The sequence below is a fragment of the Panthera tigris genome, chromosome C1, assembly GCF_018350195.1.
Source record: "Panthera tigris isolate Pti1 chromosome C1, P.tigris_Pti1_mat1.1, whole genome shotgun sequence".
NCBI lineage: Eukaryota > Metazoa > Chordata > Mammalia > Carnivora > Felidae > Panthera > Panthera tigris.
The window spans coordinates 187,233,224-187,257,904 of NC_056667.1; the positions used below are offsets into that span (position 1 = coordinate 187,233,224).

Sequence of the window (24,681 nt, forward strand, 5' to 3'; positions counted from 1 at the left end):
GTTTTTTTAATGGAAGATTTGAAGTGGGCATAGAGAAGATAGTATAGTGAACTCTTTTGTATCTGTCACCCTGCTTCAGTAATTACAACTTCATGTTCAGTAATGTTTCATCTGTAACCTTCCACTACCCCTGAATTATTTAAAAATATATATATATTAAAAAAAATTTTTTTTTTTAATGTTTGTTTATTTTTGAGACAGAGAGAGACAGAGCATGAATGGGGGAGGGTCAGAGAGAGAGGGAGACACAGAATCTGAAGCAGGCTCCAGGCTCTGAGCTGTCAGCACAGAGCCCTATGCGGGGCTCAGACTCACGGACCGTGAGATCACGACCTGAGCTGAAGTCGGATGCTTAACCGACTGAGCCACCCAGGCGCCCCTATATATATTTTTTTTAACATTCGGTTTTGAAAGACAGAGAGAGAGTGTGAGCAGGAGAGAGGCAGAGAAGGAGACACAGAATCCAAAGCAGGCTCCAGGCTCTAGGCTGTCAGCACGGAGCCTGATGTGGGGTTTAAACTCACGAACTGCGAGATCATGATCTGAACCGAAGTCAGACGCTTAACCGATTAAACCACCTAGGTGCCCCTAGATATACTTTTAAATATTTATGGATAAGATGATGTTGTCTGGGATTTGCTTTAAAATAATTCAGGGGTAGGGGCACCTGGGTGGCTCAGTTGGTTAAGCGTCCAACTTTGTCTCAGGTCATGATCTTAAGGTTTGGGAGTTTCAGCCCTGCATCAGGCTCTGTGCTCACAGCTTGGAACCTGGAGCCTGCTTTGGATTCTGTGTCTTCCTCTGTCTCTGCCCCTACTCTGCTCACACTTCTCTCTCTCTCTCTCTCTCTCTCTCAAAAATAAAAATAATAAAAACATTGAAAAAATTTAAAAAAAGTGTATCTAGAAAACAACTCTTAAAAACATAAGCACAATACAATAATTAAGTCATCAAATATCTGCACAGTTTAAACTTTTCTGGTAGTATCATAAATGTGTTTTCCTGCTGTTTGACTCAATATTTAAACAAAGGATACACATCATATTTTGTTGAAAATGTCTATTAAATCTTTTAATCTATAGGTTCCCCCTCAGCATACTTTTTATTCCTTCTATTTATTTGTTGAAGAAACCAGGTTTTGACATTAAAGTTTTCCTCAGTCTCAGTTTTGCTGGGTTTAATTCCTTCATTTTAATTAATTGTTTTCTTTTTTCCTGGTATCTGCAAACTGGCAGATATAGAGACTTGGCTGATTCACATTCTGTCTGGTGGGGGGAGGCTAGAAAAATTCATCTGTCTCCACTATCAATGAGTTATACCTACATGTGGTAATTATTTCATTAGGAGTTTACAAAACTGATACTTCAATTCTGTCATTTCATTATTAGCAGAACATATATAGAGAAATGTCCCCTCATCAGTTGATGACAGTTCCTTAAAGGGAAGGCAGGCAGGATAGATACTTGATTCTTTCTCTTTGTTTTCAGAATAATGACTTGATTTACTTGCCTCCTCCCAAGTTGATCAGTTATTTTTCTTGAGTATCAAATTCATCTTTACTAATTAAAATTTAAATATTGTCTACCATTTTTCTGCCCTAGTTGGTGTGTTATCCATACCAAACATTGTATACATATCTGATTAAAAAAGATGGCTTCAAAGATTTATGAAGGTCAGGTTCCAAGCAGTAAGGTTAGGACATCCTCCATATTTGTCACAGCGCTGACCAGCATACGTATTTTGCAGTGTCTTAGCCATAGATCAATATTAAGGTACTATCCTACTGTTTGTATATAAGGTGATATTTTAAAAGTTGCCACTGAGAATTATAAAAGTTGAGTAGGTGTTTAAATAGGGTTCTATCAGAAATAATGCTTGGATAATACTGCTTAGGCAAAAGAAAAGAGAATGTATAAATATGTTTTCTACCTGTTAGTCTGGGTTCAGTTGTAAACCTTAATGCTAATGATTAAAGTCTTTCAAGTACGATTAAAGTAAATTACTGGTTTCAGTTTTTGGCAGATGGCTTCTCACGTATGAAACTTCATATTTGAAAATAATTTGGGTACAAAACTTGGCAGTTTGTTTTTTTAACCAAACTTTTCAGGTCTAACTTTTCACTTTCTCCTTCTAGGAACACGATTTAATTGCACTGTTAGAAACATGCATCTTCCTACTAGGTTATTTGTTAACCTCGTGTAGTTATTGTATAATATAGGCTGACTGATTTCTGAACACCCAGTATTCCTGCTTACTATAGATTCTTTTACCAGCTTATGTAGTCTGAACTTTTCTTGTCTCCAAATGGTCACCCAGAGTCAAGGATTTTATTAACAGTGCATTTCATATAGCTCTTATAAGTTAAACATTAATTTGAACATGTTTAATCACGTATCTGGATTTTAGTTTAGTAGTTAACTACTTGTTGTCTAAGCATATTTTTCTTGTCTGAGTATATTTTTATTAAGTATTGAAGGCAAATTTGATTTGCTTTTTAATATCTAAAGATTTTTAGTTCATACTATCTATAGTAGACATCATGTTATTCCCTGTATCCTTTCACATTGTTTTTTCACATAATGTGTTTATGGTAAGAGAGACAGTGCTGAGAATGATTTTCATCTCTACATCATCCTACATCATCCTTTTTGGAATTCATATATTGAAAATAACGATATGTATGTATCATTAAGTCCATATCTCAACTCCCCTTGGATAGGCATTAAGATATATTTCTGTTCAACATTTAGTCTCTTGGGAATGCTATAGTTGATCACCAGACTATGCAGAAGAAAAACTGAGCCTCTCAAATTGTTTGGTAAGATTAAGTTATTTTTGTTCTGTGTAACAGTGGAAAGTATCAAATACATTAAGTCACTAAAAAGATACAGGGTAACTCAAAAGCATCATGACATTCGAAATGTGGCAGTGTGGGTTAAAATTCAAGGTTCATTTTTGTCATTTGCCTTTTTTTGTTTTGTTTTTTGATGCTAATTTTACACTGAAAAATTTTATGAAGCTACAGAATTAGAGCCAAGATTTAGTCCCAATTCTGCATCTGATCTTAAGGAAAAACCTAAAAACAGGTTACATAATTTCTTCTTGTTTTAGTTTTCTCATCTGTCAAGTGGAAAAAAAACTGTTTTTTCATGTTTCAAAATTGTTGAGAAAAAAAATGAATTGATTTTATTTAAATGTACTGTAAGGGTAAGAAACATAAAATGTAGTCTTTATTAGTAGTTTTAAGGTACATATATGAGCTCAAGAGTGTGTATCATTACTTCCATTTTGCCTTTATTTAAGATAATAATAGAGAATAGTATTCTCACCTTTTTATCTAGTGATGAAGGTATACCCCTCAGTATCTTAATTTTTAATCGTTTTTTTGTTGTTTGTTTTGTTTTTGTTTTTTTTCTTTCAAGCATAGTGCTTAATTATTCCTAATAATAATATGAAACTTTTTTTACTCTAAATCAAGTTTGTTTTGAACCTTGGTGATGCTCCATTTCCTGCTGTTGCCCTTTGTCCTGCTATATCTGGAATATGACTGAAATAGATAGTTTTGCAATGAGCTCAGAGTAAACTTCCTTTTCAGAATAAAAGTTTTGCTTCATAAAGAAAATAGAATATAGAAGTATTTTATTCAGATAAAAAAGCAAATACTTCTTTTTATACATAGATTTGGAAAAAATGAACATAAACTGTTCTAATGAGAAAGTTACAATTTAATTATAATCCTAAATGAACCATTTAGTAAGATGCCTCAATATACATCAACCCTTATAATTAGTCTACATTTAATAAGTCTCCAGTATATGCAAAGTATAAAATGGCTTTTAATTTTCTGAGGTTTAATAATGACTTTTAATGTAAGGAAAGTAATGTTTGACCTTAAGCAAAACAGAGAAAATTGTTAGCAACTCAGTGGTAGTGGTTACCAATTACATGTTTGTTTTAGGAAATGTGAAAGCAAAGAATGAATATTTTATATTAGCAGACATGGAAGTGGCCTTTAGGAAAGGAATATTAATTACTTTTGTGATTTGACTTGAGCTTATGTACTACTATAAAAAGTTTTAAGATGCATGAATATTTCTTATTCTTTCCTTTTGAATATCAAAATTTAAATTTCCCTGGTAGAAAGTAGAATTGATAGTACTTAAATGTGTAGAAAGGAGCATGAGTGAAAGATAAAACTCTAAAATAATCCTCAGGGTTTTTTGTTGGCACATTCAGGTTTAATTGGCAATTATTGACGAGTTATATGAACATAAGAGAAGAAGGTCATAGTCAGGGAGTCCTACAGAACATTATCATTTAAGAGAAGGATAGAGGAAGAAGAGTTCGTAAGGAGTTTGAGTGGAAGGACAACGAGGAGTGAGTGGTTGTCTCAAGTAGAGAGCTTTTATAAAGAAGGGAGTAGTCAGTACTGTCATTCAATATGGCAATAAATAAAAGCATTATGGAGCATATATTGGATTTGATATTTAAGAGAGTATTGGTGGCTTTAGCAAAGTAGTTCTTCAACAATGGGGATAAAGATGTTAAAAATACAAATCGCCACATCATTAATTTTTAAATTAATTTCAACAGGCTTAAAATTACTGCCAAACTGCTGCTATTAAAGTTTGAGAATGTTTACTTTTGACTTTCTTCTCTAGCCAAGGACTTTTATTGGTCTCTGTACCACACTTTGCGTGGCATGATTTTAGAACATCTGAAAATTTTCAGATTGCCAAGATGTCATCTGTAATTTGAAAAATACAGCTCTACAAATTGAGTAGTCACTGATGATCATTTAGTAGCAATGTGAATGTGACCACTGAAATTGAGTACTTAGTTACAAGGTAGTCAACTTTAATATGTTTAAATTAACTTGAAAATTAATAGAAATGAGATCACAAACTTAACAAATTTTTATATGAAACTTACGGACCCAGAACTATTTCTTATAACTCCCAGAGTTCTTGGACCTGTTTCAGAAACATAAGCCTTGATCACTATCTGACATAATGCTGCTACTTTGCCTTTTCTCCATCTTCCTTTCCCTATTGCAAAATTACATGGCAAATTTACTACAAGGGAGTGAAATTTGGAACTAAGAATCTAGTCTATCAAAGTCTGATTTTTTGGTTTCAATTATTCATCTCTCTTCTATATACAAAATCTACTTCATGCCCAGTTTAAGAATTTCAAAAGTCTCATCCAATCATGGTATCAGTTGAAATCCAAGATCTGGCTCAATTCTTGTTTTTATTGATACTGAAACCTGTGACCTCAGAACATGCTATTGATATGTAGCACCCATAAATTGAATATAGAGTGGTGAAACTGATATGGGAATGCCACAATAAAGACTCTTGAAAAAGAAAGAATGGGAGGCATATACGTGGCTTTGATCCATAGCAGTTCTGAAAACTGGGCAAATGTTGCCTGGTCCTTTTACCTTCAACGAAGAAATGTTTCATGATTTGATTCTGGTTGTTTCTTGGGAGTGACTGCACAGGCTACTGTTCTCTATTGATCTTCGTGCTATACTTTTTCTATCATTCTTTTGGTACATCCAAAGGGCATTGGAGACTGTAGTTTCTTGTGACTGAACAACTCCCTCATCTGGCTTCTTGCATATAGGAAGTCCCTTATAGAAAATGGGGAGTCCACTTTCTAATTCTTCTGCCTTCACTTTTCTCTCGTCTATGTTGTCCAATAATTCCAACATGATGTTCTGTAGTATTTGAAATAAAAGACATACTTGTCTCCTCCCTCACTGTAGTGGGGAAAAGGCTGGGATTTTCTATTTGGTTAGCTTCAGACTTTGGGACTGAGATGTGTATGTATAACCTCTTTTACTCATAGATGACATTTATGGTAGATAAATGATGTTTAACTTTATTCATTTTTAGGTATACTTTTGACATTTCTATTGCAGGTTTGCTCTATTACAATATATTATAAAAGTACTTTTTTGTGTGTGTGTACATGTTAAGATGTGGATGATCAGACTATTCCTGAGTTCCAGAAAAATAGTAAGACTTAGTGTGAAAAGATCATAACTTGCTTTAATCATTGGTAGGTAGTAGTTGCCATTTAAAAATTCTCCTTCATTAGAATCATTATGAATCATTTGGAAGCAGGTGCTGCTGCGTTTAATTCTCAGTAGTCCTTCATTTTAAAATACGTAAAATACAATGCTTATAGGTCAAAGTTTAGTGCCTTGTAGTTTATGAATTTAAGTGTTTGGCCTATCTAACTTGCTTTTCTGTTTACACTCAGAGGCTTTCACAAAAACTTGATTTATTTTGTGAAAATAGAACTTTTTTTCTGACAATTTTATTCTGGTCATTCAAAATTTTTAAGATGTGGGTTACTTTGTAAAATGATTGAAATCTGCCATAATTCCTTTGATGATGTCAGAATTCAGACAATAATTAGCAACACTGATTTCCTCATCTTTTCCTCATCTTTTACTACAAAGAATGGAATTCACTTTATAATATGCCACTTCTCTTTTATTGGGGAAGCTCTGCTTTTACATATATTTGTATGGACTATACTGTCCTTTAATGTTTATTTGTTTTGAGAGAGAGAGAGGGTGGGCAAAGGGTAGAGAGAGAGAATCCCAAGCAGGCTCTTTGCCATCAGCATAGACCCTAACATGGGCTTAGTTCGAACCATGGATCATGACCTGAGCTGAAATCAAGAGTTGGACACCTAACCCAGGTGCCCCTGGACTATATTGTCTTCTAAAATATTGAAAATAACTTGTTATTACCTATAAGGAGTATCAACATTTTCTTTTATGTTTAGATTCAAGCTCGTACTCACAGTGAACCAGAGGATTAACTGATCCATGCATTTATTTGTCACAAAAGGCATTTAGGCATTTCACAACAGTTTCTTCTGTAAAAAAATGTAGTTTTGGGACACTTGGGTGGCTCGGTTGTGTCCAACTCTTGATTTGGCTCAGGTCATGATGTCAGTCATGAGATTGAGCCCCACATCAGGCTCCATGCTGGGCATGGAGCCTCCCTAAGATTCTCTCTCTGCCCCTCTCCCCTGCTCATTCTCTCTCTTATATGCACTCTTTCTCTCTCTCAAAAAAAAAAAAAAAATATTAAAAGTAGTTTGTATTATACATTTAACTACATATAATCTTTCCTGACATTAAACATTAAACATTTGAGTGGTAGGAGAGATCATTTCTATTTTAATTTATGATATCATTATGAGGTGAATTATACATTTATTGAATAATTTTGACTTAGGATTTTTGTCAAAATATATTTAAGTACAGTTTTAAAATTTCAGTTTTCTAGTGAACCTCATTTTAGGGATAAAGAATATGAATTTTCTAATTTATTATGAAAAGTAGTAATGTTTTATGCTGGGATTAAATTTTTTTTAATTTAAGATACAAGTTAATTATGGAAAATACAAACATATAGAAAGTAAAAATTTCATTCAGAGATTTTCAGTTAAAGTATTTTATGGATGTGATTGAAAAGTCTGTGTTAATTATATTTACTACTACAAATAATATTAAGATAATAAGTTTGAAAAACTTCAACCTGACATGAAACTTCAACATTATTTTAAACTTTTAAGCTCCACTTAAAAAGTATCAATGTTATAGTTAGTTAATACATACATAATGGTAGGCTCTTCTCACTGTAGTCAGGGTCACTTGGCTGGTTCAGTCAGAAGAGCATACGACTCTCAGAGTTGTGAGTTTGAGCCCCATGTTGGGTGTGAGCTTATGTAAAAAACTGAGTTAATTAAAAAAATCTTAAAAAAAAAAAGAATTCAGTTTAGTCCAAATCAACTAGTTACTGGGTACCTGCTGTATGCACATGTTATTTACTGTAATTTTATCCCTTTAAGGGTATGTCTTCCTCTTAAAAATTTTTGTTTAATTAATAAACTTTTGGAGCAGTTTTAGATTTATAGCAAAATTAAACAGGAAACTACAGAGAGTTCTTTTGTATTCCTGTGTATGCACAACCTTCCTGGCTGTCGACATCCAGTCACTTGACTGATTTCCCAAAAACACATGAACCAGAAATTTCTTTATCTACCATGTGTGAAACTTCAAGATGAACACAAAATTAATGCAACAAATCATGTTCTACTTAACATTTCAACATTCCAGATGTTGGCTTTTTCAAGTCTTGCTAATTTTAACTGTGCATTTTCTATACAATGTTGATCAAACCTGGAACTTCATTAGTTATCTGAATGACTAGGTTTTTTTTGTTGTTGTTTGTTTTGTTTTTTTGTTTTTTAAAGAAATAACCTAAAGTAAACTTTGAAACCGTTCTCTCTAGGGATTGGTGTATTTCTAAGCCTACTTTTTATGTAGACCTCTATTTGAATATTGCTTTTTATTTTATGTTAAAATGACTTCCAAATCTTTCAATATATGACAGACTTGCCTTTCTTCAAAATTCTGTATCTTTTATCTGTTTAATTGACTGACTTCATCTGTGGGCCTGCTTTTCCAACTAAAGTCAGTTTTCCACTTAGATTGTAGGCCTTGATGTGAGACCTTAGGGAAAATTGCTTAGAGAGACAGGATTTTGTCAAGATTTTAAAGAATAGATAGTAGTGTAATAGTCACAGAACATGTTCCAAGCACATATACATTATACAAAGGAAAAGTGACCTAATAAAGACAATCCTTTTGGTAGTAAATTAAGCCAGGTTGTTGGACCAACCCTTTTTCTGAAAGTCATTTACAATTCTGAATAAAATTTAAGAAGCATCTTAATGGCATTGAAAAGCTTGCAAGCCGGTAAGGCATTATGAAGCTAAATCTTAGTGAAAGCAGGAACTTAGATACATGGGGAATGGAAGCCACTTTTCCTGGTGAACTTGAGCCTTTGTTTTCATGGTCTTGTGGATGGAAGAAAGCAAAGCCAAGGGGCTAATCAGAGTGAGAAGTCTAAGATTTTCCCTTATGACTCTCAAAGTTGTACACCCTTGGGGTAAAGATCAACTGAAAGCCAACCCACCTCACTCTTCCACCTTCACTTTGGGGACTCCAGGGAAAAATGTCTTTGTGTTAAGCAGAGTCAAAAGGTGAAAAGTCCCTGAGATGATGTTCCCACAAGTTGATGCTTTTATGGATTTGCAAATCAGATGTATCCTTTGTTCTAGTTCAAAAAGCCTCAAGTCATGCAGACTAGTCTGGTGCTTGGTAAAAGCAGATGCAGTCCCTTTGGAAGAAGAAACTTTGAGTGCAGATACCAAATATTTTTTCAAATTGCAGGTTAATACTTTAATTCATGATATATGAATCAACCATACCAGGCTCTCGTTGCCTTGAAATTTCTTTCATCTTTTCCAAGGGATTTGGCAGTTACTCCTGTCTTCATTTGCATTAATTGGCATGTGGTAGCTAATTCTTTGGCATGTATTTCTGTTTCCTCTGTTTGAGTGTATCTCCCATTATCAACTTTGTAAAGCACTTAGCGGTTGCCTTGCCATAAAACATAAAATTGTGATTATGTCTACAGTAACGAATAGTTGTATCATTAATGTCAAATTATACCCTGCTGCTCTGTTTTCATGCCTTTTTTGTATACACAGTAACTTCATTTTATTGCCTAATCATAGTATAATTTTTTTTAACATTTTGAATAGCAGTTAAACTCAACATGTAGTACTATGTACACAAATCTAGTAAAAGGTTATTGGTATGAAACACCTGTTACTAGTTTTGCACAGGCATTGACAAATGTCTTAACAGCAGCCTCTCAGCAATTGTAAGATGTATTTAGATTTCAAAGATACCAAAATGTAAAAGAATTTTAGAATCAAATATGATATAAAATGTGAACTTTTAAAAAGAATTTTAAAAAAAGGAATAGACTGTCTAGAAATTGGAGGGGAAACCCAGTAATTAAAAACCAGTGAATGTGGTTAATATGAGTTTAGACAACTGAAGAGAATTAGAGAATTGGAAGGGGGATCCTAAATACTTTTTGAATATAACCTAGGGGACACCTGGCTGGCTCAGTCGGTTAAGTATCTGACTTCTGCTCAGGTCATGATCTTGAGGTTCCTGAGTTTGAGTCCCATGTCAGGCTCTGTGCTGACAGCTCAGAGCCTGGAGCCACCTTCAGATTCTGTGTCTCCCTCTCTCTGTGCCCCTCCCTGGCTTGCACTCTTGTCTTTCTCTCTCAAAACTAAATAAACATTCATATATATACATATATATATATTCATATATATATATATATATACATATATATATATATTCATATATTTAACATGTTTAATTGGACTCTGTAAAGGAGAGGAGATGAAGAATGAGACAAATGTAGTATTTGAAAAGATTACAGGTGAGAACATTCCAGGATTAATGAATATCCACTGAATTTCAAACAGCATAAGTAAAAATAACTCCATTCCAAGATACAGCATAGTGAAACTGTAATGGTTTTGCAGAAAACCAGAGAAAGGGAAAAATCTTAAAAGCTGCCAGGGAAAAATTCTCTTCAAAGGGATGACAGATTAATAGCTGATTTTTCAGTAATAATGATGGAAGGGGAAAAGGTCGACATCATTAAAGAAAAAACTTACCAGTCTGTTATTTCCAATCAATGAAATTTTTTCAGAGGAAAGTGAAATAAAGCCATGTTCAGCAAAACAAAACTGTTCAATTAACCAGGAAAATATAACAATTTTAGATTTGTGTATACCCTATAAATAGTCTCAAAATAAAGCAAGCATTGACAGAATTACATGGGTAATTCTGAACATTACCAAATTCTGAACCCAAATGAACATATGGGGTTTTTTTCTATTTGACTTGATTTAGTTTTTTTTAAAACTTCAGTAACTGATAGATTGAATAGACAAAATATCCATGGGCTCCACATGGAGCCCGATGTGGAGCATGAACCCTTGAACCGTGAGATCACGACCTGAGCTGAAATCAAGAGTCAAATGCCTAACCAACTGAGCCATCCAGGTGCCCAGGAGTACGTTTAATTTTGATAAATCATTATCTATTATATAACATCTTGGGATGAATGGCATAAACATAATGTGTAAATGGATATAGTCTTACTTAGGAACGTGGAAATGAGATTAAGTTAATAGCAGTTTCTTTTGCAAATCTTTCTAGTAGTAATGGTGATACAAGGAAATTAGGAGGTTTATTATAAAAAAATTACTCATAAAATACTAGATCTAGAAAAGGATGATCAGATGTACCTTCTGAAGGACATACATGGCAACACCTATGTAGTATTTTTTGCCAAAAAAAAAAGAATCTAAATTTGATAGTTTCTAGATCTACTAATGAATTGGAAATATAGAGGGCCGAGGAACATGTCAAATGACCTAAGAATAAGCAGTCAGCAAAGTCCTAATGTGAGAAATACTATTTCACAAATGACCCAGTGTCTTCAACCAATAAATTAGGCCAAAAGTAAATGTAATGGAAACCCATAGGTTTAAATAGAGCTAAAAATACACCAACCAAATGCAATTTGTGGACTCTATTTGGGTCCTGATCTTATCAGACTTAAAAAAAGAATATTTGTAAGCAAATCAGGAAAACTTGAACAGTAACTGATATAAAGGAGCTGCTAATTTTTTCAGATGTGATAATATTTCATATTTTTTAAAAATTCCTTTTAGGAATATGTTTTGAAATGTAGATGAAATGATGTGTTTGTTTCAAAATGATCTAGTTGAGAATGGGGATACAGGTGAAAGATTATTGTTCATGCATGATTTGATAATTAAAGCTAAGTCATTACACAATTCTCTCTACTTCTATAAGTATGTTTGAAATTTTGTTTAATAAAATTTTTTTAGAAATTAATGAAATAATACATGTAATGGAAAAGATCAACCAAATAAGTTGTGTCTTTGATAAAACTAATGAGTCAGGAATATAAGGTTCATGGTTATATAGTTCTTAAAAATTTCACATAACTACCACTTCCAATGCCATTCACAAGGCATATTTCATCTTTTTAAAAAAAGCTTTGTCTAATCTTTATTTATTTTTTGAGAGAGAGACAGAATATGAACAGGGGAGAAGCAGAGAGTGAGGGAGATGCAGAATCTGAAGCAGGCTCCAGATCCTGAGCTGTCAGCACACAGCCCGACGTGGGGCTCGAACTCACGAACCATGAGATCGTGACCTGAGCCGAAGTCGGATGCTCAACCGACTGAGCCACCCAGGCGCCCCAAGGCATATTTCATCTTAAAGATAATATGTTGTTAAAAATTGTGTTTAATTTTGCTTAACTAGTGCTTCTCAAACTTGATGAAGCACAGCCATTTTTGGTTTTCTCCTTTTTGTCTAACTTCACATTGTATTTGCCATCATAGTGAACAGTGTTCCTAAGTACTTGCTCAGGAAATTCTGACTTCTCCAGTTTTATTTATTTAACAGAACTAGGTATTGTACATCTTTGATAATATCTTGCTGTTTTCTATCTGGAATTCCCTCCTCCTTGAGTATATCTGCTTATAATCTGAAAAACTTTTGAGTGGTTCTGCTACTCAGTTACTTACAATTTTGAGGGTCCATAACTCCCTTTTTATTATTTCAGTACTTTTTATAACTGTGTCACTTGTGCTATTTTTCATTTATTTGTTTATGCCTCTTTTCTATGGAACAGTGAGCACTTTGAGGATAAGATTACGTATTTTTTTGAGGTACAATTGATTTAAGATTATGTTTTACTTGTCGTGATAGCCATAGAGTCTAGTACTGTTAATTAGTTGGTATGTATTTATTAAATGTGTTTTGAGGTAGCTAGGTTCTGTCAGAAAAACTTGACGGATGGCCTGAAAGATGAATTACCATTAATAATGTTTCTTTGTGTGGGGGGGGGGGGCGCCTGGGTGGCTCAGTTGGTTAAATGTCCAACTTCAGATCATGATCTTGTGGTCTGTGAGTTCGAACCTCGCATCGGGCTCTGGGGTGACATCCCAGAGCCTGGAGCCTGCTTCAGATTCTGTGTTGCCCTCTCTCTCTTCCCCTCTCCCACTCACTCTCTGTCTCTCTCTGTCTCTCAAAAATGAATAAACATTAAAAAAAATAAAAGTAATGATTCTTTTGGGGGGCAGGATTTATCTTCTTTTGGTAGGATGTTAGAAACTATATTATAAATGTAACTGATTGAAGTGAACTTTTACAATGCAACTCATGCAAGTTGGAAGCTTCACAGTATTGGTTGAAATATGTATATGCATTTAAAAGTTTATGGTTTTATTTATTTTTATGTATTTAATTAATTTTTAATTAATTTATTTTTATTTAGTTAATCAGTTAATTAAATTAAATTAAATTTATTTTTTTCAAAACATGTTTATGAACCAAAATTAGTGGCACAGTGCTAACAGAATAATCTGTTTCTAATTCTAATCAGAAGAAAACCTATTTGATCCATTTTGTGAGGATACTTGAAATATGTTTAATAATAAAGACAACCAGTGTTCTGTTTTTACTTTTATTTGCATTTATTTGTTGCATAATTTACTCTTGGCCATAAGTTTTTGTTTCTTCAGTTTCTTCTGCCATATATTTTTCTTCTGTGTAACTTCCTCTTCTGGTTTGGGAACAATCTGCTCTTTTTCAGTAAGGATCATCTCAATGTGGCAGGGAGAGCTTATGTATGGGTTAATCCGACCATGAGCCCTGTAAGTTCTATGCCGCATTTTGGGGGCTTTGTTCACCTGGATGTGCTCAGTGACCAGAGAATCTACATTTAAACCCTTAAGTTCAGCATTACTCTCTGCATTTTTAAGCATGTGCAGTAAAAATTCAGCACTCTTTTTGGGCCAGCGACTCTGTGTCCGCCCCACTGTTTGGCCTGGGCACATCTACCAACTCCACCATTGTAGCGTTGGAATGGCACCCATTGCTTCTGCAAAGTGACAGCTTTCAGATACTTGGTGGCTTTTTGGATATGCATACCGTAGATGGTCTGGGCAGTTTCACATGTATTCTTGAAGTGAACACGAAGATTTGAACCTCTTGATTTACATGAATTTGTGGTCTTTTCCGGGTCATGTGAATAGCTAACCATTTTCAGAGATCACCTTGGGCCACTTACAGGAAGAGCAAAAGTTTATAGTTTTAAAAGTTGAAAGAATACTACAACCCAAATATCCTTGCATGGAGGAAGTAAGGTATTCCCTTATTCTTACCTGTACTTACCCCTTAAGAACTAGGTGAAATTGTATGGGTCTCTCTTTTTTTTTCTAATTTTTTTATGTTTATTTTATTTTTGAGAGACAGTGCAAGTGGGGGAGAGGCAGAGAGAGAGGGGTACAGAGGATCTGAAGCGGGCTCTATGCTGACAACAGAGAGCCCTATGTGGGGCTTGAACTCATAATGGTGAGATCATGACCTGAGCTGAAGTTGGATGCTTAACGAACTCAGCCACCCAGATGCCCCTGTATGGGTCTTTTAATTCCCTTTCCTACTAAAGCATCCCCACAGGAGAGTGGATCTTAAGATGTAATTTAAGTAATCGCATTTGTCTAGTGGCCACCCTATTGGACAGCACATCTCTCTCTCAGTGTTTAAACCTCATGCTGTGGTAATGGGGAGCCATCGAAAGTATTTGAACAGGAGAGAAGAAATGACTAGATTTAAATTTAACAAATCCCATTAGTAACTGTGTATAGGGAGGAGAAATTGAAGCTATAAAGACTAGTACATAGGGGGTGTATAGCTCAGTGGTAGAGCATTTGACTGCAAACACTAGTACATAACTACATAACAGTTCAATTGAAGGACTATCTTAAACAATGGCAGATGGTTGGACAAATGTTTGCAAAATCAAAGGTGATTTTGTAATTATTTCATAACTACTTATTACATTGGATTATGACCAGCTTGATAGCAGAGTCTGTATCTTAATGGTAACAAACATTTTGAGTAATTGCTAAATGGCAGGCATTGTTGAATGCTTTACATATATTATCTCATTTAGTGCCTTCAGTACTCTATGAGGTAGGAAATATTATAGATGAAGAATGGATCAGAGAGATGAAGTAACCTGCCTAAAGTCACACAGCCCATAAATACAAATATTTGATAGGAAAAGAATACAATTAAAATCATTAGGCAAGGGGCATCATGAAATATTTAAATGTGTTGCCCAGAATATTCCTGTTTTATGTGAGTTTCCTAGTTTTTGGCACATCGTAGGTTATAAAAATAATATTAATACTTGAGCATATACTTTGTGCTAGGCATTGTTCTAAGCCCTTGAAATAGATTATTTAATTTTCACAAAGATACTATCAGACTCATTTTTATAGAGGATAAAATTGATGTGCAAACATAGGATAACTTGTTTAAGAAAGTAGCAGGACAGGTATTAAGAGTCTACATAATTGGACCCCAGTGTTCCTGCAGTATATAATACATTTGTGGGTTGTATTTAATTAATGTACAAATGGAGAGAGAGACCATACCGTGGTGTTTCAGTATGCCAAACTCTTAACCATGAAAGTGACTAAGCTTGAAAATTTAATTAATATGGTTTCTGGGTGTGTGGAGATCTTTCTTTTTATGGTTTTTGGCAGTAAAATGTAGATTCTCTAAGAATTTTGTCAGGCTGTGTGGAATGTGGCTGTATTATGTGTTAAATTGTTTATGGCCCTGAGTTTACTGACCCCAACTCTTTTCCTCTTATTTGCTCACTAAAGTAGTGCTTATAATTCAAAGACAGTATAGTGTAGGGGAAGGAGTACAGTTGGAGTCATATATCTTGCACTTTAATCCCAGCACTATCAATTACTAGCTGTATGACTGTAGACAAGTTATATATTCTAGAACATCCCTTTTCTACAGAATGGGGAAATGAAACCTCTGGATAGGTTTAAGGAATAAATGGGATGATACATATTTTTTTAAAATACCTGCTGTAGTACTGAGCACATGGCATGTGCTCAAAAAACTGTAACTGCCTTACTTTTACTAAACAAAACATATTCAGATTTAAGTACCATTTCTTTCCTTATGATTGTTCAAATTCCTAGAAGAACTCTGTACCTGACAACTAATTGGTAACCCTGACCTTTTAGACTTTGAACCAGATATTGTAGAGTTCCTAAGTAAACTATGAGGAGAAATGCATGAATTCTTTATGGTGTTATGAGACTGTTTTGTATTGAACTTTTACAGAAAGATAATCCTATGCTTTATTAAAAGCAACAATGGTAAGGAAAACTCCACCTACTTGTATTTCTGGAATCCTATCCTGAATGGATAAATGAGTAAATGAATAAATGAATAATGTGCTAGTTGAAAATGAAAATAACAAGTATTGGAACCCTTGAGAAAATTTCTCATATGAGGTAGTTCTTTTTCTGAGATATTTCCATTTTCTTTCTCAGTCATCATGTAGATAGTGGCAATTCATGATCTGATTTTGGAACAGTATATAAATAGAAAAAACAAATACACAAAAGGTCAGCAGTCTCTGCATATTCTGGGAACATTCTTTTAACAATTCTGATTTGTAGTGTAATGCTTTTATTTTAGGGAAATAAATTACTTGAGTTCCCTTTATCCAAGAGCACTGCCTAACTAATAATATTTAATGACTAAGTAGGACTTCTGAGTATCATTGAAATTTACTGCAGTAAAGAAGTATTGAGAGGAAGGAAATAAATCTGAGCATCATTTTTAATGATGCAGTGTATATTTAATGACATTTCTGAAGAATCCTTTTTTCTTTAAATAAACTTTGAGATATAACTTACAGACCATAAAATGCACAAATTTTAAGTGTCAGATTTCATGTTTTGATATAAACAAACATTTGTGTAACCACTATATAAGAGAACATTTCTATCACTTAGGAAAGTTCCCTTTGTGTCCCTTTGTAGTCCTCCAAAGGACAGCCAGCCAGTGATCTAATTTCTGTCACCATAGTCTGCTCTAGAAGTTTGTATAAATGAAATCCTACAGTGTTTAAACTTTAATGCCTGGTATTTCTTGCTCAATATGTTTTTGAAAAATTTTAGATCTTTTTTTAATGTTTATTTATTTGTTTTGAGAGTGCGAGTGCATGAGTGGGGGAGGGACACAGAGAGAGGGAGAGAGAGAATCCCAAGGAGGCTCTGCACTGTCAGCACAAAGCCCAAGGTGGGGCTCAAACTCACGAAACCATGAGATCATGACCTGAACTGAAATCAAGAGTGAGAGGCCTTAACCGACTGAGCCACCCAGGTGCCCCTGTTCTTGAAATTTCTATTTGTTGTTGTATCAATGGGTCTATTAAGTGTTATTCCTGAATAGCATTCCACTGTATGAATATACCACGATTTCTTTGTCAGTTAACTGGTTGATGGAATTTTGGGTTGTTTCTAGCTTTTGCCTATTAAAAATAAATCTGTGAATATTTTTGTATGTTTTTGTAGTTATATATATTTTTTCTCTCAAGGAGGGGCCGTGTGGTATGTCTGTGTTTAATTTTAAAAGAAACTTCCTATTTTCTAAATGATTACACCATTTTATACTGCTACCAGAAGTGTGAGTTCTAGTTGCTCCACATCTCCAACACTTGGTGTGGTCAGGCTTTTTAGTTTTAGCCATTCTAGTGGGTGTGTAATGGGCATTCCATTTGATTTTTATTTGCTTTTCTCTGGATAACTAATGTTGTTGATCATGCTTTCTTACACTATTTGGTCATTTATGTATTCCCTTTTGTAAAGTGTCCGACCATTGTTGAGTTGCTGTCTTTTTAGTATTGATTTTTAGGAGTTCTTTATATATTCTTGGTGTAAGTCCTTTGTTAAGTGTATGTATTAAGAATATTTTCAGCTCATGTATGGCTAGCCTTTTCATCGTCTTAATGGTGTCTTTTGCTGAATAGATGTTTTTAATTTTGATTACGAGTTATTTATTTATTTAATTTATTTTTGGTTTGTGATTTTTTTGTGGCCTAGCCAAGAAATCTTTGTCTACCCAAAGTTGCAAAGGTACTCCCCCTATATTTTCTTCTAGAAGAGTTTAGTTTTAGTTTTTATGTTTAGGTTAATGGTGTATCTCTGATTTTATTTTATTTATGTATTTTGTATTTCTCATTAATTCATGAACAAATATTTATTGAGCACCTGGTCAGTGCCAGGCATTGTTTAAGCACTTGGTATCCATTAGTAAACAAAAAGAAGTTGCTCATGGTAAGCCCTTAGAAAGGCCTTGCACTTGTGAAGCCTACATTTTAGGGGAAATGACAGACAATAAATTAATAAATAAATAATATGTTACGGTAGAAGGTGAGAAAGCACCACAGGCTGGGGAAACACAATAGTGTCAGGTAAAGGTTAGTAAGAAGATTTGCAGTTTTAAGAAAGGGTAAAAGTAAGCTTTCTTGAGAATGCCATTTAAGGAATGACTTGAAGAAGATGAGGGAGTTAGCCATTCATCTATTTGGGGGAAGAGGCTTCTGGGTAGAGAAAACAGCTATTAAAAGACCATAAGGTGGGAGTATGTCTGGCATGTCCCAGTAACAGCCAGGGACATGAAGTAGAGGGTGATAGTGGATAAGATCACAGAGATACGGGAGGGAAAATTGTTTAGAATCTTACGGGACATTGTTAAGAGTATAGCTCTTTGTGTGAGTTACATGGGAAGTCATTTGAGGGTTCACTATACTTAAAAGACATTTTATTTATTTTTCTTTTTTAATATAATTTATTGTCAAATTGGCTTCCATATAACACCCAGTGCTCATCCCAACAAGTGCCCTCCTCAAAGCCCATCACCCACTTTCCCCTCTTCCCCACCCCCCATCAACCCTCAGTTCTCTGTATTTAAGAGTCTCTTATGGTTTGTCTCCTTCCCTCTCTGTAACTGTTTTGCCCGTTCCCTTCCCCCATGATCTTCTGTTAAGTTTCTCAAGATCCACATATGAGCGAAAACATTTGGTATCTTTCTCTGACTGACTTATTTCACTAGGCATAATACCCTCCATTTCCATCCATGTTGCTGCAAATGGCCAAATTTCATTCTTTTTCATTGCCAAAGTAGTATTCCATTGTATATTTAAACCACATCTTCTTTATCCATTCATCACTTGGTGGACATTTAGGCTCTTTCCATAATTTGGCTGTTGTTGAAAGTGCTACAATAAACATTGGGGTACATGTGCCCCTATGCATCAGCACTCCTGTATTCCTTGGGTAAATTCCTAGCAGTGCTATTGCTGGGTCATAGGGTAGTTCTATTTTTAATTTTTTGAGGAACCTCCACACTGTTTTCCAGAGCAGCTGTACCAGTTTGCATTCCCACCAACAGTGCAAGGGGGTTCCCGTTCTCTCAGCATCTATAGTCTCCTGATTTGTTCATTTTAGCCACTGTGACCGGTATGAGGTGGTATCTCAGTGTGGCTTTGATTTGTATTTTCCATTAAAAGACATTTAAAACCACACTTATGTTTTCCTGAATATCACTCAAGAGATTTCATATTATTGTTTCTTCAGATTTGTCACTTCATACCTGCTTAATAGGAATGAAAGCATGTTTTTTTTTTCCTGACACGTACATATATTTAATATTGTTTTTCTTATTCCAGAAAGATCCGGATTATCTGAAACTATGGTTGGACAATTTTGTTTCTAGCTATGAACAATTCTTAGATGTTGACTTTGAAAAGCTGCCTACCAGGTATGTAGAAACAGTGCCCTCCTTAATGCCTATTGCCCATTTAGCCCACCCCCACACCCAGTACCATACCAGCAACCCTCAATTTGTTCTCTGTATTTAAGAGTCTCTATGGTCTGTCTCCTTCTCTATTTTTATCTTATTTTTGCTTCCCTTTCCATATGTTCATCTGTTCAGTTTCTTAAATTCTTCGTATGAGTGAATTCATGATACTTGTTTTTCTCTGACTGATGAACGCGCTATGCTTACCAGTATGGTTTTATTATAGAGGCCTTAGAAAATAACGTGGAAGAGGCGAAGTTTTCAAAGCTGGATTTAAATATCATAAAATGGGAGAAAAATTCAAATTTTGTGGAAAAGTGCAAGTGAAAGTATAAGATCACTTCCCAGGTGAAGTTTTTACTGTATATGAAACCATCTTGAAGACCTTGTAGATGTTAGGTAAGAGAGGTCAGGTTGGCTAGGGTAAAAAGCTGGAGAAATGAGGAGGCACTAGACACTTCTAGCCACAAAAGGAACTCCATTTTATACATATATTGATATGGAAGGGGAGAAATGGGTGGTGGTTGACAATGAGAAAGAGTATCGAGAGAATTAAAAATCTTCAAGGAGGAAAGTGCAGTTTGGGGATGGACATACGCAGTAAGAGGATGGGCATGGGTGAGTAGAGTCTGGAGAATCAGGAGCCAGATCATGAAATGCCATGCATGCATTGCTAATGGACTTTGATTTTTTGTTATGGAAGATATGAGGCTCTACTATTTTCTGCATGAGATTGTCATAATCAAGTTTGTTTTTTAAAAGTCCCTTTGGTAGCAGTAGGAGGTTGAATTGGAAAGAATTGAGACTGAAGACAGGGAAGCCCAGTTAAGAGGCAATTTTAATAATTCAGAGAAGAAATCATTAGAGCTTTGGACCAAGGCACTGAACTTAAAAGATGTGCTTAATGCTCAGAAAGCACTAGTGCTTCATTATTTATAAGTATCGTTTCAGAGTTCTGTATTAGACTATTTATAACAGGTTTTAAATGTTGAAAAATGTTAAATCTTGAGCTCAAAATAATATTACATATTATTGATTTCTACTCTTCAAAGAGTATTTTTATAGTTTGTGCTTAGAAGTGCTTTTATTTAATAATTTGCAACTCACATTAAAACATGAGCCTAACAGGGCACCTGGGTTGCTCAGTTGTTTAAGTGTCCAACTCCTGATTTTGGCTTAGGTCATGATCTCACAGTTTGTGAGATTGAGTCCTGCATCGGGCTCTGCACTGACAGCTCAGAGCCTGCTTGGGATTCTCTCTCTCCCTCTCTGCCTCTCCCCTGCTTGCATGTACATGTTCCCTCCCTCCCTCCCTCCCTCCCCTCTCTCTCTCTCTCTCTCAAAATAAATAAATACACATGAAAAGAAAAATAAATCATGAGCCTAAGGATTTAATGGGAGTCAGGATTTGGGCCTTTGAATGCTTGGAATATTGGAATGAAGTCTTTTCAGTTTTGTAAGATGCACTTGTTATACATGTCTTCTTTCTTGGGAGGTCATTTCTAAAAACATTGTGTAGAAGTATATTGCCACTATATTTAAAATCAGATGAAAAATGCCAGCACATTGCTTTATTCATGATTTAGTTGGCTTATTTAAAATTTTATTTCAAATCTGCCAGGAAACTACACCATGAATTTAGATTTTACTAATAGAAAACTTCTAGTTTTTCAAGTGAATACTTTGTGGCAGATGTATAAAACTAGTCAGTTCATCTTAAAGATAAGAAACTCATAGATAATCCTCATTTAAATTAAACTGACTTTCTAAAACTTCTAAGTTAGGGAACTTATAATGCAAGACGAGGAGTGCTTTTACCAGAATTTAAAGCCTTGAGATCTAAGCTGGACTTTTTCCTGTGTTAGATGGAGACAACAATGGGCAGCTGTTTAATACAGGCATTCAGTAGCCAAACAGAAGAGTGGAACAGATTACTGGAGATTGGGAAATTTCAGCAAAAGGAGCTTAGTATTTGGAGGCAATAAAGTACTGGTGGTGGGAAAATGCTTCCAAATTCTTAAATATTCATCACATTAGGAACATGGCCAAAAATTTCAACTTTACCTCTAAGTTATGTTCTAACCAAGCCCAAATTTTATAATGAGTGTTAGTAAATACAACAATAGATTTCTCTTCTAGAAGCTAACTTTTTCCTGTCTAGTAAAATTTTAAAAAATGCAATTAGAAGATAGGACAACTCAGGAAAAAGGGAACTAATCCTTTAAGTAACTAGGATTGAATATTAGGAAGTCTCATGTTTCTTTGTTGACTTATGTTTTGGGAAAAGTGAATAGGAATAGTTTAGCTTAGTCTTGAAAATCAGTTATATTTTTAAATTTAAATCTTTATTATTTTGAAGTTACTTTGGTTTTTCTAATCACCTCTTTTGAGCTCTTTAGCAGGAAAAAAGTATATATAAAAATGACAGTTTTTCTGGTACCACCTATAAATAAGAGAGAATGGAAGAATCCAGAATACAAGTGAAGTGATGCCCAGATTAAAATGAAACATGTGTTTTTGTGATGTGGTTATAGAATTTGGCAACCTTGATAATGTGCTTTGTGAGTTCTGTATAATTAAAGTCAGGTGTTTATTTTATAAAGCACTTTATGCTGTAGGGTGGTTCAGAAAGAGGCTAAAAATATTAACATACATATTTATGAGATTATTGGTAATGTGCCTCAAATTTTTCTGGCTACAATGAATAAAATAGCTTTATACTCAGTATAAAAATAGTAGTAAGTCTTCATATTAAGCCTTATCTGAAGAAGAGACTATTATCAAGTATAATTGTCATTTAATTATAGGAGCTCTTCATGGTGCTCCTTTGCGATTGGGTATTTTTCTTTCTTTATTTTGAGAGAGAGCGCGCACACATGGGGCGAGCATGAGTGGGGAGGGGCAGAGAGAGAGAGAGTCCCAAGCAGGCTTTGCACTGTCAGTGCAGGGCCCATTGCAGGATTTGATCTCACAAATTGTGAGATCTCACGGTTTGGGAGATCATGACCTGAGCTGAAATCAAAAGTCTGACACTTAACTGACTGAGTCACCCAGGCTCCCTGTGATTGGGTATTTTTCTTAATAGAGATAGGAAAATTAGTATTTAGTGGTTTATGAAAAGATTCTTAGGCTTTAGTGATGGTGTATTTAAAATATATTACATTTTTATAGTTCTTTACATATATCATAGCTAAAAATGTACATTGACTTTTGGCTTCAGAACCCTGTGAAATAGGGCAGATGATATTACAATTTTAGAGATTAGGGCACCTCAGAGATTAAATTAATGCTTCATGGGACAGAGGTGGAACTTAAGTACACAGGTCTTTTCACTTTGATTCCAGGGGAATTGTGAGAGAGAGTAGCCAGTCATATCCAGTGTTGGTTTTTGTCTGTAAAGAAACTGATGGTCGTCTTATCCAAAAACCAGTTGTCACAAAATATTGAAATGTTACTTAAACAAAAAAATTTAGAAAAAAATTGAAATGTTACTTAAAAATGTATTAATGTGGGGTACCTGGGTGGCTCCGTCGGCTGAGTGTCTGACTTTGGCTCAGGTCATGATCTCGTGGTTCATGAGTTTAAGCCCCGCGTTGGGCTCTGTGCTGAGAGCTCAGAGCCTGGATCCTGCTTCAGATTCTGTGTCTTCCTCTCTCTCTGGCCCTCCTTGCTCATGCGCTCTCTCTCTCTCAAAAATAAACATTAAAAAAAATTTTTTTTAATGTATTAATGCTCCTGCTTGGGGTTCTCCATCTGTTTATCTATTCATCTGTTTATTTGTTTATTTCCTTTCCTTGTGCTGGTTATCTTCTCTCCCTCTTCTGACCACATAGCTTGGGAACCTATAGGTAGCTGAATATTGTTTATTTAGTAAAGCAGTTGACAGATATTAAACCTAGTTATAGGTACTTCATTTTTATTTGCTAGTTATTGTTTCTTTTAGAAATGGTATACACACATACATATATACATATAGATTTTATTTCTAAGTAGACGTTGAACTAATTTACATTCTAAAAATTTTATTTGAAAATAGCACAATTGAAGGTAGTAAAGAGACTCTCTTTCTTACTCTCTTTTCTGTAAGCCTGTTCTGAAGTAAGACTACTTACTCTGCTCTACTAATCTTCTAAAGTGTCACACTGATCTTCTGGTGGTGCCTTGCAAAGAAGGTACTGAGCACCTGAAATAAAAGAGCTTCTTAGGAATTTGAGGTGAAAATGCAATTGTTTTAAACTGCCAAAAATTTTCTTCCTGTACTTAATCACCCTTCTTACTTTTTCCCCTTAATTGTAGGGTAGATGATGTGCCTCCAGGAATATCTCTACTTCCTGATAATATTCTGCAGGTTCTAAGGATCCAGCTACTACAGTGTGTTCAGAAAATGGCAGATGGGTTAGAGGAACAGCAACAAACTTTGTCAGTTTTGCTCGTCAAGTTCTTCATTATTCTTTGCAGGTATCTGTATAAACAAACTAGCTATCTGTTTTAAATAATTATCAAAAGAATAATGCATTTATTATTATTAATGGTGTTTATTGCTCATTTGGAGCTTTAAAGATTGCGTGCACCTTCTGTGAAAGGCTTTTGATTTATTATATTGGAAAACCATTTATTTGTTTGTTTATTTATTTATTTAGTTAGTTAGTTAGTTGGTTAAAGTAGGCTCCATGCTCATTGTGGGTCTTGAACTCACAACCCGATACCAAGAATCACATGCTCCACTGACTGAGCGAGCCAGATGCCGCTATTGGAAAGCCTTTTAGTTACCATACTTAGTTGTACAGAGATTCAGCCAAGATTAAAAAAAATAAAAATTGCTGTAAGGACAGTGATGGGAGTTTTTACCTAACCCAAGAATTTGTATTTTCTGTGTGGTCCTCACCTGTAAACCATACATACATTTTTAGTGCTGTGCATTATCATTTGTGAAATGTATTTTTCTAATCTTTAATTTTATAATTTTGCCAAAGAAAGTATAATTA

General features: G+C 34.7%; 1 protein-coding gene and 1 pseudogene across 2 annotated transcripts in view; one reads left to right on the plus strand and one right to left on the minus strand.

The window, feature by feature from the left end:
- The window catches only part of NBEAL1 (neurobeachin like 1), a 177,491-nt gene that overhangs the window by 2,352 nt on the left and 150,458 nt on the right, over nucleotides 1-24,681 (plus strand). For both annotated transcript variants that reach the window (XM_042995091.1, XM_015540971.2), the window contains exons 2-3: nucleotides 19,566-19,657; nucleotides 23,993-24,154. In XM_042995091.1, coding sequence (XP_042851025.1) covers nucleotides 19,566-19,657; nucleotides 23,993-24,154 — 254 coding nt within the window. The remainder of the gene's footprint in view (nucleotides 1-19,565; nucleotides 19,658-23,992; nucleotides 24,155-24,681) is intronic.
- LOC122241000 lies at nucleotides 13,474-14,072 on the minus strand (annotated as a pseudogene).